The 20,379-nt window shown below is 38.4% G+C and overlaps 1 protein-coding gene across 2 annotated transcripts in view; it reads left to right on the top strand.

Moving 5' to 3' along the window:
* Window positions 1–20,379, top strand: part of tspan4a (tetraspanin 4a) — a 150,500-nt gene that overhangs the window by 86,181 nt on the left and 43,940 nt on the right. For both annotated transcript variants that reach the window (XM_061026180.1, XM_061065896.1), the window contains 2 exons: window positions 7,568–7,759; window positions 20,300–20,374. In XM_061026180.1, coding sequence (XP_060882163.1) covers window positions 7,568–7,759; window positions 20,300–20,374 — 267 coding nt within the window. The remainder of the gene's footprint in view (window positions 1–7,567; window positions 7,760–20,299; window positions 20,375–20,379) is intronic.

Raw genomic sequence — 20,379 nt, 5'->3', positions numbered from 1 at the left:
ATTTATTGAAGAAAACGGTATATTCTCCCCGGAGGCTCGGCTTCAAACCTGCTGTGAGAAGAAGAGGCACTCCAGATGGCTACATCAACTTTAAACACTTCAATATAGTGTAACATTTTAAGCTACTGTGACCGGAATGAAAGGAAAACTGGGAGGACTTTGGTAAAATCTCAAATCGAAGAGAACAAAACTAGACCACATTTTGAAAACTTTGGTTATGTAATGATGAAAGACGTCAATGCTATTATCTCTTATTCACAAAGAAAATAAAAGAGGATTAATAAATCATTAGAAAAACAAAGATTCGGCAGATTTCAAGTGGAAGAGGAGACTCTTTTCATGTCAGATCAGTTGCTGTCGTGTGGGGGCAAAACAGATTCAAAAGAAACCCTAATACATCCTACCAGCCTGCTCTCATTCCCTAAACATCAAATGCAGACGCTTTGTTATAGGTGCCAGTGTCTCATACAGATGGACAAGGTACCTTTGAGCCCCCGCATGAGATACACCAGGCTTTGAATTGTGATGTAAGCACACCAGACTCAATATTAGATGAGAAACAGCTTTTAGTGACAAGGTATAAAGGCCAAAAAGTCAGCCTGGATGGATGGCCAAAACAAAGCAGGAACTTGGCCCTAGAGATTGGGTTTGAAGCACAGACTGTAAAATCATGGATGTAGTCTCAGTGACAGATGTGTCATTGGTCAAACGTCAGAAGCCTGGGGGCTGAATTAAATTAGCCCAAATGATCAGCAAGCCAAGGGTGCTTGCCATGACACCTGTCCCTCATTTATAATGGGGATGCTACAGTGCTTGGGGTATAAGAAAACATTTGGTTCTGATTCTGACTTTGTAGCCCATAAATGGTCATTCAGCCAATTTGGAATTGCTGTCTTGATCAGTATTGATCAATAGTAACAGGCAAAGAGGTGGAGCTGAGCCTTAAGCACCCTGGCAAACAGCTGAAGTACCCCTGCCTCTCGAGTCAGAACAGCCACACCCCTAATTATACAAAACTCTTAGTCAAGCATGACCAAAATGGTTGAGTTATTAAAAAAAACAACACTTTAATGCATTACGCTGTCACGAACACATTCACACCTTTCTAACACACTACCTGAACATAAAAATCATTGCTTGACTTTCATCTCATTTAAATGTATTTGTCTGTATTGTTGCTTTGTATCTTCGATTATGTTTTGCTATTTTGTGTCTATTTTGTCTGTTTTGGGTTTGTTTATTTGTTGTCGCTTTAGTTGTCATGTCTACGTCATGTCTATATATTCTTGTTTCATTTTGTTCACCTTATCACCAATAAAAAAAACAAAAAAATTAAAAATTAAAAAACAGCCACTGTATAGCGTGAACCAATAAAGACATGAGCTATTAGGATCAAAACTGTTTTTTGTGCTACAGGCTGTAAAACTTTATATCTGCTGTTAAAGTAAGCATTTTAACATGGGTGTTAATATTGAAGGACTGCCAGCGCATTTGGAGCCAGTCTCAAGTGGATACAAGAGGAACTGCAGTTTTTTGCACTTCTTCATTGGCTGCATTTGTCATCATCACAGTTTTCTGCTTGTGTTGGACCCCTTTGTGTCAAATTGATTTTTATTTTTAAAACCTTGATGTATGTTAAACATAAACATTCGTTTTTATTCTGCCAAAACTTTTGTGTTAGGCAGGTAATAAAACAGATGCTGCCGTCTGATGCATTGTCAAAGAGCAACATTGTGCGTCTATATAAGACACAGGGTCGTGACAGAGCATCAATATTTGACTGCCTGGTATGAATACAATTACTATGTCACCCATTTAGTAGTAATACCATAACCATAAAAGATGTATATTGGAATAATAAAATTTGGGTTTACAAATAATGAACAGAAAGCAAAACACCTTGCAGAGTACACTTGAACAAAAAGGAATTCAATTAAAGTCACAACCAAGCATCATTCTAAGATTATGCACCGTTGGATTTCAGTAAATAGGCCATAAGCTTAAAAAAAAAAGAATAATTAGAAATGCTAAAGTAACATTTGAGCAAGACAAAAACACGTCGATAAAGGTGATATGAGGAACTGTAGATCACACAAAGTGTTTGGTGAATTTGTGTTGCAAGTAAACTGATTGGTCGATCCAGCATATTTCAGAAGCATGATCCAAAGTGGAAGTGAAAAAATGAAATGAAACACTTGTTTTTATGTCTACAAAGGTATTTAAACTTGTGTCAACTAGGTATACCAACAATTATCATGAAAAATGCTTTTCAGGAATACAATTATTTTTTGACTGATGGTGCCTTTACAAGAACAGAAAACCCTCCTCTTCCTTCATACCCCTGCTGGTCTCATTGATTGCACTTCTTCCTTTTCTATTATTAACATTAACTGAATGAAGCTTGCAATGGAAAGTTCTCAGTTAATCACTTCTGTAGCACATTGCTTTATTTCTGCCTTTTCCTTCAGCGTCGGTGAATGAATCTGTCTCTGGCTGATAACTCTTGAAGAAATATGTCATGCAGTTTACATGCTCCATGTATGTGAAGTGTAACCCCATGCACCAAAGTGGTTATATACTTCTCTCCAATGAGCTTAAGAATCTGACTTCAAATGTTAAGTGCCATCAAATCCCTTGGTTCCCTTTTCATCCTTCACCCTTTTACTGCGGCCAATCTTCATTAGAGAATAATGTATACTCGGGGGCATCATAAGGGTCCTTTGTGAGTGACAGTGACCCAAAGACTATTAATTTGAGAGCAGCTGAAATCTCCCAGCCGAGCTGGATAGTGAACACAAACCTGCCTCAATGAATGGCGCCTCATATGAGTGCTTTCTTATTTCTGCCTTGGCCTACTTCTGGCCCAAAAGCTCATTAAATAAGATCTCATGTTGAAGCTGGAAATAGAAAGAAATGTTTTGGATGAGAACAATAATCACGTATGAAGCTGTGTAAATCTTAGGCCCCTGGGAGTTCTGGGGAGACGCTGGTTAGACCGTGCATGGATGTTTCCTATAGATAAATCTTTAAGTCTTTACTAATGTACGTCATAAATGTGTTTATGTTTTTCTCTCTCACTATCATTCTGCTCCTCTCAAGGCAAACATGATGTCGTTCTTGAGAAATTCAAAGCAGAAAAACAGGATCCACACAGGCTTTGGACTCCAGAGATAAAAAAAAATATCCTCCCAGAGCAGCTGAATTCTTCAAACATCAGCCCCAACTGACTGTAAATGGTCTTGCATATTAAAAAGCCAACCTCTTTAATAAAGGTGGTAATTGCTCTGATATCACAGTTCAGTTATTTTAGTGGGAAATTCATACCTCCTTACTTTGAAATATTAGGAGAATTGCAGGCCATTAAGACCAAAACATTTTCATATTTTAAAATGAGACAATCTCTGGTTCGTAGAGTTCAACTCATTTGGAACAGAGACTTGTTTAAAAGGGAACAACATGCAGAGCAGGTTAACTATATAAACATAAGGATGAAATGTCTAAAAACACAACTTAAGAAAATGTTGATACTGAACACAACTGGAAATAGTTCAATTACAAAGTATTTCTTTTTATTCTCACATACTCAAAAATGTCCTGGTTATATTTAGCTGCTGGTAGCGCTTGGTCATTGTCAGGGGAAAGACTGTCATCTTGGTTTAAGTCAAGAAACTTCAGCAAAGATGTGAATCATTAAAGGAAGCGTGATTGTTAAAGCTTATTCTATCTTTAACCCCAACCAAAGTGCTTTTGTTGCTTAAAAGGTAACTACAGCTAGAACTGGGACTGTGCATGTAAAACATGTCTCTGGAGTCCACGTTCTGCATTGTGTAAGCATTTATCCTCCCCAATCACCTCCCAGTGTCTCAAGTGTAACAATCTGACTCTATCCGCAGTTTCTCCTACCAGCCCCCTAGTATATTTTCCACATGAAGTCAGAGTGAGCTTATGTGAAAACCCAGCAGGATATAATCAGGAGAATTCAACTTGAGCTAGTGGGAGGGGGTGGTGACGTTTATTCCCTGCGATTGGAGCACAACCATAGGCTGTATTAGGTTGTCTGTTTGTATGTTCTTCCCTGCTCTTTTGTTGATAGCATGATGCTGTCTAACTACACAAAGCGTTAATATATATATAGACATACATTCTCAATATACCATCGTATAGCACTCTGTCGCTTCATCCACCACTTCCACGTCGTTCTTCTTACATCATGTCTTGCCTCAGGAGACCCACCAACCCTCCGCCTGTCTGACAGAAATAGTCTCCAGCTGTGAGGTGCATGTGTGAACAACCACATCAGGAGAGGTTCAGAGGCAGTCCTCATGAAATTCTCCTGAAATAACCTTCTGTCAATGTTCTGCGACAGTCGAGGTAGAAACTGGAAGAAACTGTCAATGAACCAAAATATTTCCCCCAGTTCTCAACCCAGAAATGTATCCAAGGAGATAACCTTTATAGGTGAATTCTGCTTTGGTACAAGTAGTCATTTGAAAAACTGTTCAATTAAAATTGGATCAAGGTCTCAATAAAGATACTTGATTTTGACTAATAAGGGTTATTGGCTACAGATATAAAGATAGCGGTCTTATTTCCCAAATGAAAGTATTTCTGATTTTACAATTTAATCACCATAAGACTTTCTTCTACCATTACTGTGACTGAATATCTCATGGTGCTTTAACATCTATAGGTTTAGTCCCAGCAGACTCTGGTGTGAGTGTGTGTATATGTGTGTGTGTGTGTGTGTGTGTGTGTGTGTGTGTTAAGTGCGAGACTGTCTGTAGAATTTTGGTGCAGACAAAACAACAGGTCCAAGTCCACTTCAAAAGAAGGCGCTCAGTTTGCCTCTAACCAAACTCTGGTGTGTCTTTGTTTGTTTGTGGTGTTACAGCTAAGCAAATGACTGTTAGGGACCAGAATATGAATTTAAAAGCATACGTATTATTAATTTAGTATGCTAGATGTGCGCAAACAATTTTCAAAGGGTTCTATTTAAGCAACCTATATAATTATGCAAGACCATTTGGTAAACATGCTAACGTGTCAGCACGAGTGCAGAGAATTTCCATGTTACATCAGAAAGATAAAAGAGAATGTCCTCGTTAAAAAACAAATTAGATTGCGATCACACAGAATCTATATCTCCTATGTTACAGAAAGAAACCCTTGTTTCATCCTTTTATTGCCACTGGCACTATTCCAGCCTGCTTTAAATATGCAGCCTCTTAACAAACGCCAAACCTAAACTCCATACAAATTACCAACTATAGACACTTTTCAAAATGACCTTTCTTATCAATGGTGCTTCAAGAGCTTTTTTTATGTGGAAAATGTTGCCACATCATCAAATTACTTTCCTGGATAAATTTCAGTCTGGTTTCAGGGCTGCTACCAACGCTATCTGCATTACTCAAGGTCAGAAATGGGCCATTTAAATAGTCTTGATTATTGGGGTTACTGTCCTGAGTTGGTCAATTCCTATCAAAAAATCAGATTGTTGTCCCTGAAAACATAGGTTGTCAGTTTTTTTTTTTGGCTATATGAAAGTAACTCACTGTACACACTGGTATTTGTTAGTCATTCCTGTCCTGCCTGCAGCTTGTCCAAAATGCTGCTGACTGACTCCAGAAAGTCAGGGAGGGAGCATATCACTCCTAGCCTCTCTAAATATGCTTTTGGATTATTTAAGGATGCTCTCTTTGTTTTTTATGCCTTGAACGGCCTTTCCCAACTTCGTAGTAGTGGACTCCACGTGATCCACTTTCAGGATGCTTGCTATACTGTGTTTATGCTTATGTGTCTTTCCTTTTTTTTTATCACTGTAGTGCTTGGTTCTTGTGTACAGTTCTGTTAAATTTTTCTTTCTACACTACTGTACTTTGGTCAGCTGCTGCTATTTTTGAAAGCACTTTATGAATACATCTGAATGATTGACAGAGTGATTGATTAATCTTCAGTTAGTCCTGTTGCAGTCAGGACTGATAATACTCATGAACAGTTTTGTCTTTGAGAGCTCTTCATGACACCAAAGTAGTCAAACAAACACATACTGTAAGGTGCGGTAATATGCTAATGACTTCCTGTGAGTCACCAGTGTTAGATTTTTTTAAATGTAAGTTTATATGTTTCATCGTGACAGTCATCAACATTTTCTGATGAATTAAATATCCTCAGGTTCATCCTTTGAGTTAAATATTTACAGCTCTCTCACTTTTTTTTGTAATAAATCTGTGTAATAAGGAAACACGAATAATAAGGAAACAATTGGTCATCAATCGAGTGTTAAAATAATATAGTTTTATTCTTATCTATAGTCAAGTTCTACTGAAGATAATTTTTATTTTTTTTTTTTTTTTTCGTTGGAATTAGATGAAAGGATTGACAACACTTAGACCAAGTATGTAGCCACGTGTAATGAAGTTACTGTTAGCTGGCAAGAAACACATAACCCTGCCTTGTCTGTCTTTACCCATCTCCCTCAATCTCTCTATTTTCTGTACATCCAGTTGTGATAGATGGCTGTTCACCATGGAGTCTGGTTATGTTTGAGGTCTCTGCCTGTTAGAAGTTTTAGCTTAAGGTCTAGTCCACATGAAAACGCAAAACGCACTGTTACGGCTGTCATGAGCGTTCCAAGTCAAAAACAACGTCCTTGACATGCTAAAAGTTTCTCGCCATTCCTCTGCGATGACCATTTCATCGACAAAGTTGTCCATTCAGGCGCCTCTGCTCGTAGGCATAGTGGGAGAGCAACTGTGTATGTTATGTGTTAGCATGTAAAAAAGTCCAGTTAGCAACATTAAAACCAGTAATAGTTTAATTACGTCCGCTATCGCACTAATCTCATGCAAACAAAAGTGAAAGCGATGTACAATCAAAAATACCCGCCTACGTGTGGACTAGGCCTAACACTGTTGCCAAATGTTGCTAAGTGCTTAGTCATGCTGGATTTATGTTGGGTCTCTGTGGCAAATCTAAAAATGAGTACTTTTCTTTTGTACACGTCTGGACTGGCTCTTTTTGTAAAGTGTCTGGAGTGAACTTTTGTTTAATTTTGTGCGTCATTAATACAAATTGTTTGATTGTCTAACCCACAGTTTGTTATTTGTTACTTTTCCACGTCAGGAGAACAGTTTACTCCTGTTTCATGTGGTCGTGCTAAGCTTACATAATAAGCTGCTGACTGCCGTTTAAAACGGGCCCGACAGATGTGATAGTAAATCGATTCTCTTACTAAGAAAAGCAAATAAACATATTCTTCCTAAACATATAACTATTTATTTAAAGGCTTGTGTTGCTTTGCTCTGCATCCTCTGTTCATCCGTTATTCTGACTGCTGCAGCTCTTTGAGTATTTGACAAGTGATTTTTTTTTTTGTTTTGTTTTCCCTATTCAACCTTGCACACCCTCACTTGCATGCATTTTAAAAAACAAACCAAAAGCCACAAAATGGCTGACCATATTTTTATGCACCACCACGTTTGACTGTGTTGATGTTTCGGGTGAGAGTTTGACTTTGTTGTTTGCACACTGACGGCTTTATGCCTGTTTGTGTTTCTCCTTGCAGTTGGGAGGATGTGGCATACTGGGGGTGGGAGTCTGGCTCTCAGTGACCCAGGGAAACTTTGCCACCCTGTCATCATCCCTTCCCTCCCTGTCGGCAGCCAACCTGCTCATCGCGGTGGGGACAATCATCATGGTGATTGGCTGTCTGGGCTGTGTGGGAGCTGTCAAGGAGAGCCGTCCTCTGCTGCTCACGGTAAGACGTTTGCATGAAATGTTTGTGACGCAAAGGCTGATTGAAACCTTGATGACTAAAGGTTGTGCTGATGTTATGACGCCACATTCTTCTATATCACTTTGTTGTTGTTGTTGACGTTACCAAAACATCAATAACAACTCCACATTCCAATTTAGCAAGATATATATCTTTTTCCCTCTTATTCTCACTGATTGTTCAGACACACTGCAGATTCAACCTGTATCCATTTCTTCGAAGCTTTTACAATCACTGTTGTGAACAGCTGTTGTTTGGTTGAGAAAAATATCATCTGCACAACCACTCTTTCAATTAGCATGTAAAAGAATTGTTTGTGATAAACAGGAGCAGGACTGCACAGTAATTATAAGTTTCAGTAATCATTATCGCCTAAAAGACAAAAGTAGGACAGTAACCCACAATCTAATTTGTTAACTAATCTAAAGACATGCATATTGATGAAATACAGAATGTGTGAGCAGTTGTTACATTGTTTTTGGATTGTTGGACGAGTTGCTATATTATGGACAATGCGTCAACATAAAGGTTTTTATTTCTTACTGACAATCAATAACAATAGTGATGAGTATACATATCCATGGCTTATACGAACGTGAGCTTCACAGACCGACACAGATTAGTCCAATTATATGACCTCAAAGTGTAAACAAACTTGGAAACTGTGTCCTCAAACTGTAATACCAACCCCAACCCAAGTGTAGTTACTTAAATATCTTGCAACAAGCTTCTAATTAAATCACTACATGTCCTTAGGTGAAATTTAAATGGAAACTTTTAAAATCCCTGTCTCTATCGAAGCCAAATTGTCCTACATTAACCCTGGAGCAGGTCACAGCATTAACATCTTTTCCATCATTGAATGGCCATACCTATGTATGCCTTGTGTTTTAAATACTGTTCCAAATCTGTTTTCATAAATACTAAAAAAAAAACATGTTGCAACACAGATAAATACTGTTTCAATAGTTCGAAGATGTAAATAAAAACAAATCATAACATAGATGTGAAACCAAATGGGGAATACAAATGATCTAATCTCGCTATTTTTTTATAGAAAATGTATGGCCTTCCTGGGCTTATAATGGAAAACTGCTCTTCAGTATTTGGGTAAGTTGGGTTTCATGTCCTGTTGTCAGAGGAGCTGACCTCCTTGAACGTGGAACCCCTGCTGACATAGTTACTCTGTTTTTATTTCGATTCATGTCTGGAGATGGTTTTTGTTGCTCTCTTTTGTATATCTGCTTGTTTGTTCGATGGTTTCCATTCAGCTGCTGTCTCTCATCCTGAAGTATTGACAGCAACATTGTAATCACAGAGCGAGAGCAGTGCTTCATGACCATGACCACTTATCATACCACTTATTGTCAGTCGTAAAGTCCTAGAGAAAGGCCTTTTATTTATCAAGTGCTTAAGTGGACTCATAACAAGTGCAGATACTGTAGTTTTTAGTGGCATGAATCCTACTATAGTTCAGTCAGACAAACTCACGTTTGCATTGTTTGAAATATTTATTGCAGCAGCAGATCATAGTTAGTGTTTGGCGTCAGGCTCCGACCTCATCAGTCCTCGCAGATTTATTTAACATGCAGAAATTGGGGAGTGATGACATTAAATCTTAAACCCCCACGGCGCCTGCAGGTGGATGCTGGGTTGGTGGGGGGATTTAAGTGCAGCACTGGTATAAACAGCAAAGCAATGATAAAGCAGAGAGAGGCCGCCCAATTAGGAGGACGTGTGTTAGGGGAGATTGTGACAATGAAGCATATCAGTGTGAAACCAGTGCAGCTCGAGTTGTCTGCCTGGACCTGTTCTCAGGCGTCGCCCCATTTTTGAAAATAAATTCACTAGTTCTCATATAAAAAAATAATTTTTGGTCATAAATCTCCAACATTTAGAATTGAATTATTTCTGATGCTTATTATTTAGAGTTTAATCTTCAGTAAATATGTGAAACAACAGTTAAAATTTCTCAAACCGCCACAAATGCAATTGACCATTTCATAGCACACATAGAGTAATACTAACAACAAATAAATAATTTGCTGAAAATGATGCTTAAATGATCATCCTTCAATGAAATGTAAATATGAGACTAATGTGGACAGAAGTCAAAATTATGGAAGAAATTTTAAAAATCATTCAACTATAAATAAGCAGCCAGCATGATATGTAGAAAATTATCATTTGGAGAAAAGTCATGTTGAATTTTAATAGGGTATTTTTCCAGCAGAGGACTCTGAACCTGAGTTTGCCATTGGGAAAAAGAGATATTTATACTCACTTACATGAAAATCAGGCCACAGGGAGTGTTTGACATCAAATATTGAACTTTTTTTTTGCTCTAATTTGAACAAAGTTTGTGCTTAAAGCCTCTATTTCAAACCAGGTATACCTGATAAAGTGTAACCCCTAGATCCTGACAGCATTGATGATTAATAAACAAACAAAAGCTGATGTAATCAGGCCACGACGCTGTGCAGCATTTATCACAAAGAATAATTCTGTCAGGGGGGAAAATAGCATTAATCATTAGAAAAATGGCACAGCAGGAGGAAGCAATTATGAGCTCTGTGGGAAAAAGTCTCGGTGTCGATCATTAGTATGATCCATGACATTTTCCCTACAGTGACCAGACTAAATCCAGCGCTGTGTCAATATAATGAGGACGGGCAAATTAGAAGTGTGCTTTAATGAGTGACAGAGCTAACTGTTCTGCACGGAGATTAGAAAAGACTTCTCTGCCTTCAAGATTCAGGGCTAATTATCATGTTGATCACTGATGAGGGACACTGAGGATTGAAACATCCCTGTGATATGTTTGAGGAATTACTGTTGCTCTGTGCTGGCACACGTATTATTGCCTTTGTGTGCATACTCATTAGCAACAACAAACACAAACGCAGTTACCGGTTTACAGTTCTCAAAATAAGCTTTTGCATTTTTCTCTTCTGAATGGTCACAAAGACATTTTTAGCTTTAAAATTAATTTAAAACTTTATACACATTTTTTAAACAAATGGCCAGTCTGTTTGCTCGTGATTTTGAGGGCAGAAATATTGCTGAAGCCATCAAACAAAGTACTCGTAAAGAAATGTTGTTGAAGTATTTGTTTGGGAAAAAAAGGAGGCCTTAAAACAGCCTGAATATTATCTGATGCAGAAACATATTGTAAATGGTAAGAACAGAATTTTCTGCCAAAGTTAGATCAAACGACTTTGAAAAGGATGTATGAAGATATTTCAGGTGTGCATGATGCTGGAAGAAGTCCTGTTCTTTTTTCTGCATAGACAATATTGAGTGACTGTTGGAGCTCTTCCAAGGCTTTTTTAAAAGAAGAATCTAGTTCTTCGATCCAAAAGAAGTCAAAGCACAGATACAAGCCTGCCAACTTAAGCAGAAAAGTTGGATATGAGTTCTAAGGTGCACTTTGGTCACAAAGATTCAATCACTGAGTTTAAAATTCAATCGTGTCTGCTGCAGTCACACTGTGTAGTAACCTGATCAAATATGAATGTATTTAAAGCTTCAGTTTCTAATTTTGACTTTAACTTTGGTTCAGCTCTGTAACTATGGTGTAGTGTTTTGCTCCCAATTATATGAACAAAGTGTTTCTCATATGCAGTAACTGAGGCTGTCTTCTTCTCCTAAGCAGAACCTAATTGGAGTTCTATCTTATTAGAGAATTGCCAGGCAACCAGCAACACATCAGGAAGTAACTGCAGCAGGTCTGGATATGGAGCATCCAAACAGACCCCATAAAACCACAACTAGTCATTACTGCACATTGAGATACATCCTGTTAATTAATGAGTTTCAGAGGTGCTGGTAGGCAGATTTAGTGACCTGATAAAGGCATTCTTCATTGTTTGATGTCCTCATGCTAAGCTAAGCTACCTGGCTACTGGTTCAAACTTAAATTGAACTGAGAGATATTGTAACTCTCAAGACAACGGAATGAGCATGTTTCCCAAAACACAAAGCTATTCTTCGGACATTACAATGTCTGGAAAATGCACCCTCCTCCTATTCAATTATATTTTTGCAAATAAAGCTTTGATTGAAAAGATGATGTCATATACCTGTGTTCCAATCAGAGTTAAGCAATAGCTAAATCAATTTGAAAGAAGTTTCCAGCTCTCACACTGTTGTTTGGTGAGAATGTTTGTGTCTGTCACTGATAATCATTGAATTGTTGTTGTTAAGAAGAAGATTCATGATAAAAATAAAGGTCACGATCAAAATAGTCTTGCAGGCCAGACTCTATTTACTAGTTAAGATCTGAAATTGGATGCGTTTCCTCGTTTAACAGGGATCTTTTTGACGCAGATTTTACAAATTGCCTCATCTAAAATAGCTGGGTCTCCTTTTTCAAATGGCTGAAAGCAAAACTGTTTCCAAAGGGGTGAAGTTACATTCAGTTTAGGTACCAATGCAGTTGGCACTGTTTCCATCTGAACAGGAGGTGGATTGAGGTGACTTCACGTGTGCCGTTGATGGTGGCCTGCCATGCTCCGTGGCTGGCTGGTTAATGTCGTGGTCATTCATTTTTGCGGTTACTGCGACAGTCCTAATTGTAGGGCTTGATAACACCTCTTCAGCAAACCAATGACGTCCATGTTTTATACAATCAGCTACTATTAATAACAATAAAAACACATTTTTGCTTCTCAACTACAACTATTTTGTGTTGTTTATTCCAAAGGGAAAAAAAGGCCTTCTAGAGAAACTTTTGTCTTTAAAGGCTTTATATGCGATTTTTTGATCCAGCAGATGTCGCCCTTGAGCACCAGCATGAAACCAAAACAACTTGCGGTGCATTGTTGTGTTAGCATGCTAATGCTAGCGATCTTTATTATGCTCGTATCTTCACACTGCATGTAAATTTACCCGAAATAAGCGTGATCTAGAAACACAGTTAAGCAGTGAGTACAGTATGTTATTCTTCTTTTCTCTAGTCCCTCAATTAAACAACTTTTATTCGCGAGGGGATGAGTCAGCTGTCGGGCCGGCTATGTCAACAGACTGAAAAAAAACTCTGAAAGCATCACAGACAGTGGGACTCGGGTGTTACACCCATTGTAGACAGTCATGACTCACAGAATTATTTTCAGAGGATATACTTGATTTCTATTATATTTAAGTGTGAAAAATCACATAAATCCTTTAAACGAAGTCTTTCCGGTGCTTAAAGAAAAACACGCTTGTCAATATTCAACTGTTATGCCAGTCATAACATTTAACTACTTTTTGGAACAACATGCTATGCTCTGTCTTTATAAACAGAAAATAAGAGCATTTCATCAGGGCAATGGGTAATTAAAGTGATGTTTCGCACCACTGAGTACTGTCGGTCAATACTAATGCAAGTCAGAGGGCACAGAAGAGGTGTGCTGGGTCTGTGACCTGATCTGCTCACAAATTAGTGAGAAAGGTGAGGACACCGTGGTGTGAATGGAAGAAAATTGTTAACAGAGCGCAGGTCTGAGATTTAGAGCCTGTTAATGATTAGACCCCCCACATCAAAAGAACAGGTGTATAACCTCAAAGGCTTCCCTCTATCTCCGCTCCAGGCTGCAGGATTCCAAAAGGTATTGATTCTGGAGGTGCTGGAGGATTGTGCTCTTGACATTGCTGCTTCACCGGTCTTATATTGGACTGACAACACACACACAAAGAACGCCGTAGCCTTAACTCCGTGAGGAAATCACAGGATGAACATGGAGGAATCAATCCCTGTGCCAGGAGTTTGATTATAGTTCTCATCCTGCAGCCCTGCTAAGGCATCAATCTCTGCTAAACAGGGGCTATCAGCACTGCTGGCCAAACAAGACATATAATGAATAACATCAGTATATGCAAGCAAGGCAGGGGAGTGTGTTATATACATTTCATGTGCAATCTGCATATTGACCTCAGTGACTAATCAAAAGCTACACTCTACATATGAAAGTAGAGTTAATATGACATCAGAACTCTCTCTAGGGACTAATGTCTAATGGTTTCTGTGCTATGAGCTGCTGTCCTGCAAAAGAAAAAGCTCCAAACATACTTAAAAAAAATAAAATAAACAAAGCTTAACCCTAAGGAGCTCTATTGTGGTCCTTGAGAAGTTTTGGTTTCCTGCAGGTTTTTGTTCCCTCATAAAGTCAGTTACAGTACAGACCAGCTGTGGCTCATAAAATGTCACAATACATACATTTTAATGGAACAAAAAACAGCAGGACATTGGCCCTCCATGACTACAACAAAATATGAAAAGTATTTAAGAGCCATTTGAATCGTACTTGTTTTAATACAATAATAACAGGTTTGTAAAAAATAGACATAGCCACTTCGATGTCACCCACTGATTAGTCGAATGCCTTCTTGAAGCCTTTTTGAGTTCAGCTTCTCTACACAATAGTGTGTGCTTGTGGATAATTCATTAGCTGGCCAATTTAATTCGTAAAGCTTTGTATTTCTATTTCTATTTGTGGAGGCAGCTCACCGTAGTTGTTCATTAATTAAACTCGAGAAGCTATAGGGAGCCGGTGAAAAGTAGCTTTGTTGAAGTTAGTCGCTTGTGTCTCTGGTGAGAGAGTAAGGACTGATGCTGTAGCACAAGCTTCCTGGGCAGTCCTTCAGTACAATAAATCACAGAGCGAGCAATATTATTTAACCAATATTTGTACAGATAATACTCAAAAGACACCAATAAACGACCAACGCAAACATGGCTGAGGAGTAAAATCAGTGAAGGAATAAGCTGAGCTGTTGTCTAGCCAACAGCCAGCTGTATTCACATGTTACTCAAACTAACCACACCCCTAATTACACATTACCTTTAGTGATTATATAACTTAAACTGATCAATTATACAAACCCCTCTATTGTTGACATGAAAGACAATTGAGCTGAAGGGGGGGAAAAAAACCTTTGGTTTAAATCAGGCTGCAAACATGTTTAATAAGGGCCCTAATGAGGATTGACCCAATTTAGAGTCAGCCTCGAGTGGCCATTCCAGGAACTGCATTTTATTTATTTTTTGGCACATTTTGTTTTAGATCTTTTCTCAGCCCTGGACGTTTCCATTTGGAAAATATGTACTGTTTCTCATTTGACATGCAATGGAAGAGTAGTGGGAAGAAAGACATTGCACATGTTCCCTGGTTTGAAGTTCTCAGGGTTTTCTGGTGATAAGAAATAAAGGTAAAAAAAGATCTCTCTTTCTTTGCTCTGCGTGAGTACATAATGAAGGGAGGGATGTGGGGGATGAAAGCAGCCTTCCTACAACATACAGAAAACTGACACGTGTGATGATTTATATTTAGATTCCTTACTATACCATGAGTGCACAGTGGTGGAAGGAAATTACTCTAAAGCACTGCACCTTACTTTACAATTTTGAGGTACTATAGTATACTTGGAGGTCATATGTTAATTCTACACTTTTGGCTTCTTCTCCTCTACATTTGAGAAGTCTTGCCTTGAGAATGATTCATCCTTTAAATCTTTAACTTTCATAACAGAAAGGGTACAACTGTCCAATATTTCACAAGTAAAGTGAAACAATACAAGTCCAAACTGAATATAAATTAGTGATTCATACGTCAGTGTTTTCTTATTTTCTCCCTCAGTCATAACCCAATGACCCCCTAAGACTTATCTGGTGACCCTTTGGAGGGGGGCTGACCCTGAGGTTGGGAACCACTGAACTAACTGCATATAAAGTATAAACTAGCTCCATAAGCCTTCTTTAACACTGCTTATGAATCAAGTCTTTGCTGTAAATAATCTAATAATGTTATATAGAATTTCAAATCTATCACAGAGACCAACTTTTCCTGCAGAACAGGTACATTAACTTTGGATATGTTAAGTGCATTATACTGATCTATTAGCAAATTTACTTCCAGAAAATTTTAATGAGGACTTTTACATGTAATGAAGAACTTTTGTTCGATCGGCACTTTAACTCAAGCAAATGATTTGGGCTCTTCTTCCACCACTGGCAGTAAATAGCGATAAGATTGAAAATCATAAGAACGTCATTTGACAACAGTTTAATAACGGCAGAACATTTTCCTCCATAGAAAACCTGTTTAGAGCCCTCTTTCTTTTCCTTTTTTTCTGATGTCCTATAAATCTTCCCCGTAGTTCTGCTGCTGGAGGCCACTGCTGCAAACAGAATAACAGATTCCAGCTTGAATAATGACGATCCAGGAAAAAACATATCGAGCCTGTTTTGCTCCTTGTGTAATGGGATCTGAGTCTTTGTTTATAATAATTTATCAAAGTGGGACACCGAGTACATTCCAGCACAGGAAAAAAAACACAATTGCAATTTTAGATTCAATATTTTACCCCTGTACATTGATGCAAACCATACTTTAAATACAAAGTACCTCTATTAAGGCTGTAGAACAGATGCAAATGTATTTCTGCCGCCTGCTGTCACACAAACAAGCGTGTCATTACAGTCTTGTTAGGCGACAGCTTCTCAACGTCATTTAAAACAAATTATGCTCTTTTTTACATGTTATGTCGCAATTAGACCTTTTTTTCTTTCTCAGAGAAAGAGACCTGTTCACCACCAGCTGCTTCCATGTTCTTTGTTAATATTAACATGACGGGGAAGTTACATCTGTTCTTTTCAATGAATAATGTTTTCTAAAATGATTCTTCTGCACTAAATTAGCACTCTGTTGTTGCTGTTAACATCATTAGCCTTTCTAAACAGTTCACAAATTGATTTTCATAATTTACTGTTAATGTATGCAACCTGCTTGATAAAAGCAACCCATTCAATCCTGCAACTACAAATTCCCCATGTTAATTCATTTGCTTCCTTTTAGTGTATTAAAGAAGCAGAAAGCAGTCTTCTGCCGTTAAGTAGTCCCATTCAATCTGCCTAATGCCTGAGGTCTAAAGAAGGAGTTACATTTCCTCTTGAGAGTAAATTAATGGGGAATATTCAGAGAGCCGCAGGGGAAAAGTCTGTTTGTTTTCCAGATGATGGTGAGAATCAGTTTCCCATTCCTAACAATGTCCCTTTGCTCTTTGGTTTGGTTGCATGATCTCAGAGAAAAAAAAAAACACGAGAAGCAGTAGAGCAAGAAGCCATGAAGCAGGGAGGGGAATCATAAACAAGGAGATGGGAAAATAGAAAGCTTGAAGGGTCGGTTTGTAAGATTTAGAGAGTTATATTGGAAGCACTTGAATATTGGATTCGTAAGTATGTTTTTATCAACGTGTAGTCACCTGGAAATGTGACATAATATGTTTTGCAACTTCCAATTGATCTCCTTTGTTGACAGAGGGAGTGGGTCTATTAAAAGTATGCCATGTTGAAACGCCGTATTTCTACAGTAGCCTACAACTGACAAGCATAACCCTGGCTCGAGTTTTGTGGCCTAGACCCTGGTACTCTATGGTTCAATTCCTTGATGTATTCTTCTTGTTTTAAAAGCACTGTATCGATAGTAAAATATCAATATTAGGACTCCTTGTAATACCAATCAATGACATGCAGATAAAGATTTGCAACTAGCTGGTAAAGAAATGAAAATTCTGCAGCTAAATCCTGAGATATTTTGAGATTGTTACAGTGATGATAGAATGTTTTATCAATGGAGAGTCTGAACACATGGCTCCATTTACAGCCTTATGTTCAGCTGGAAGCCTTTTTCAAAACCTTTGATTTGGGATTAATTTGTTGATGTTTTCAGCAGTTCAGAATGTTCAGGTGTTGTGCCCATTGACAGTTTTCCTGGACCATTAAACAGCCAAGTCAATCAGTGGTTTTGTAAGCATGATGAATAATGGGAACATCAGCTTTTTGTACAAGACCAAAATAGCAACACTAGAATGGCCCCAAAAATGGCCTCGACACAAGATTGAAAGGGTAGAAGTAATGAATGGAGTTTTTGGTGGTTGATGTCCAGAGTTAAATATTACATTTGGATGCTCCTTTTACAGACATTGTGTTATCTCATCCTTACTATCACTGCTGTTGACCCCTGTTGTGTCAAAAGACATTTACATGACTGATCCCTCAGTAGTTTTATTAACTTAATTACATGATTAGAAATAATTACACAAACAGACATGAGCACTGACTTGTTTGCTATCCCATTTTCACAAGAAGTAAAGTGATAGGAGTCAGGGCGGTGAATCTGTCAAATTGATTCTGTCTGCCTGTTTAAAACCTTCTCTACATTCTAGTGACCAAGAATGAATGCAGTGGAAAAACTAGCAAAAACTTATCACATACTGTAGCAAGGTTCAAGTGCCTTTGGCAACACGAATCTCCTCTGGAACTCTGGACCAGACACATAATCTAAATTCAGCAGTGTACTTGCTCAGTTGACCCTTCAATCTCACTCATCGAGAAAAAAAAAACATTCAGATATCCATGGCGGGTCAGGAAATATCTGAAACTGAAGAAATGTCAAGAATTTTAACTTGACACTTGCCATTTTGTGCAAATCTCTCAGTGTGTTTCTGCCTGCATCATTCAATATTTCAAATGTATTTTCAGTAGCAGAACTATTGTCCATAAATAAGTCATATATTGCTGCTGTCTGGGGAAGATCCTTGAATGAAAATGTCAAGTATTCAGAGTTAGGTAAACTACGTGCTGCTTTACTTGACTGAATTGTATTTTCACATTATCTCCTTCCTTTCAACAGCATGAAAAGCATCAATTTTATTCACAGTTGAGCATAATTCCAATAAAGAAAAAAAAAAAAAAACTCACAAATTGGAGCTACTTAGGAAGTTGGCCTCACAACACACAGCACAAAGTACAGACAATGAAGCCTGACAGAACAATGGAGAATTGATTTCAGACAGTTATTTGAGAGCCTCTTTTCAAAAGCGCATGAGTCACCATGGGCTAAATGCTGTTAGCTCGTCTGTATCTCACCTTCCAGTGTCTCCATGCTCAGTGATTCATTCATGCAGGTGCAGCCAAAGAGACCTCAGGGGCGACTGACAGCCCTGCTCCATGCCAGTCTTGTGAACTTGCAACATTCACATCTACTCGCAAGCATTGCCTGTAATACACAGAGGACATGTGGCCATGATTTCTTTGAAAAGCTACTTCTATCTTTTGATGAAATACGTTTTGACCCTCTGAGAGGGTCCCAGGTTTTCTGTGCGTCACTCTACAAAAAAAAAAAAAAGATTTAAAAAAAACAAGCTGGTAGCACTGAGGCTGTACCATGAGCAACATCTCAGGTTTGTGCCTTCTGTACATCTGCTTTGTCCTACTTAGCCTACTTGAAATGGCAGATAATAGAAACCCTTTCTATCTGCTAGAACAAATTTGATCTTACTCTTTCTTAGAATCAGAGTCCAAACTGAACAAAGAAACATGTCATACTGTTGGAGATGGCATTATCTGTAATTATCCACCAAAATCTTCCTAAAGATCAAGGAATAGACTATCCTTATATTTAGAAAACATGCTAAGAAACTTAAATTGAGTTATAAAGGCAGCTTTGAGGAAGTCATTCTTTTGTCCATTTTGCTATGTGGACATAAGGCAGTAAGTCATACATCTCTTTTGATCCGGTAGTGTATGGGCTCAAGTTGTAGTTTTAGCAAATGACCACATGGTTAAATTATACCTTCTATTTAGACCCCGAAATAAATTCCCTTATTTATGGGGATTATGATTTGACAATGTATTTATCTTTATAATAATATTTACTAAGTTTATTTTATCAATGATTGCCAGACCCACTGACATTTCCTTTCCTAGAGCATTACTTAAGGCTGCGTTTCTATTTTTGTTTTCCTCAGAGCATAAATGTAGCATAGATGTTTGTAGATGTATTTGTCTACAGACCTCAAATTGATTATCTAGAACCATTTCATCGAGCTCTATGTGTGACCCTCTGGAACGTCGTCTCATCATGCCTCTCAAAATATGTCCCCATTCCCTGGATCAGACAGTCACTTTCATGTGTGAGGCACAGAGTCATGTCCTCTCAGAGCCGCTGATGGATGAGCTCGTAACTGTTTTAAGCGCTCACATGGGCTCACATGGAGAAGATGTATCGCCCATCAAGCAGCTCATCCCGCCCGCCACAGAGAGGAAAGGGTCGGCTGGCGAATAGAGGAGAATAAAATGTGGTTCCTTTTACAAATTCAGAAGTGGATGGAGAAAAAAAACTGTATATCACTTCTCCTGGTCTGTCCTGCTGGCTGTGATTGTGCCACCGCCTCCTCTCTCTCTGCTCTCTTGACCTGTCACTTAGAATCAAGGCTGAACGATCTACAGCGCTTCGATCGCCCCCACTTCCCCAAATCCTTCTCCTTGATACTTTATGGCATTTTCTTTCTTACTTTTTTACCTTTCAGTCCCTCACACGCTCTGGTCTCGACTGCCTTTTTCATCTCCTTCAATTTAAACTACATTCACTCTTCACAGACAGATACCTATATTCCTCCATGTGGTCTCCTTCTCGCTGATGAATTTAATGATAAATAACTCAGCTGTCCTCTCTCTCTCTTCCCTTTGTGTCTCCGCAGTTCTTCATCCTCCTCCTGCTCATCTTCTTCCTGGAGATTCTGTCCATCATGCTTTTCTTCATCTACCAAGACGAGGTAAG

Source organism: Labrus mixtus, chromosome 1 (assembly GCF_963584025.1).
Source record: "Labrus mixtus chromosome 1, fLabMix1.1, whole genome shotgun sequence".
In the NCBI taxonomy this organism is placed as follows: Eukaryota; Metazoa; Chordata; class Actinopteri; order Labriformes; family Labridae; genus Labrus; species Labrus mixtus.
The sequence above is the reverse complement of the archived record's forward strand: the minus strand, read 5'-3'. Positions and strand labels throughout refer to the sequence as shown.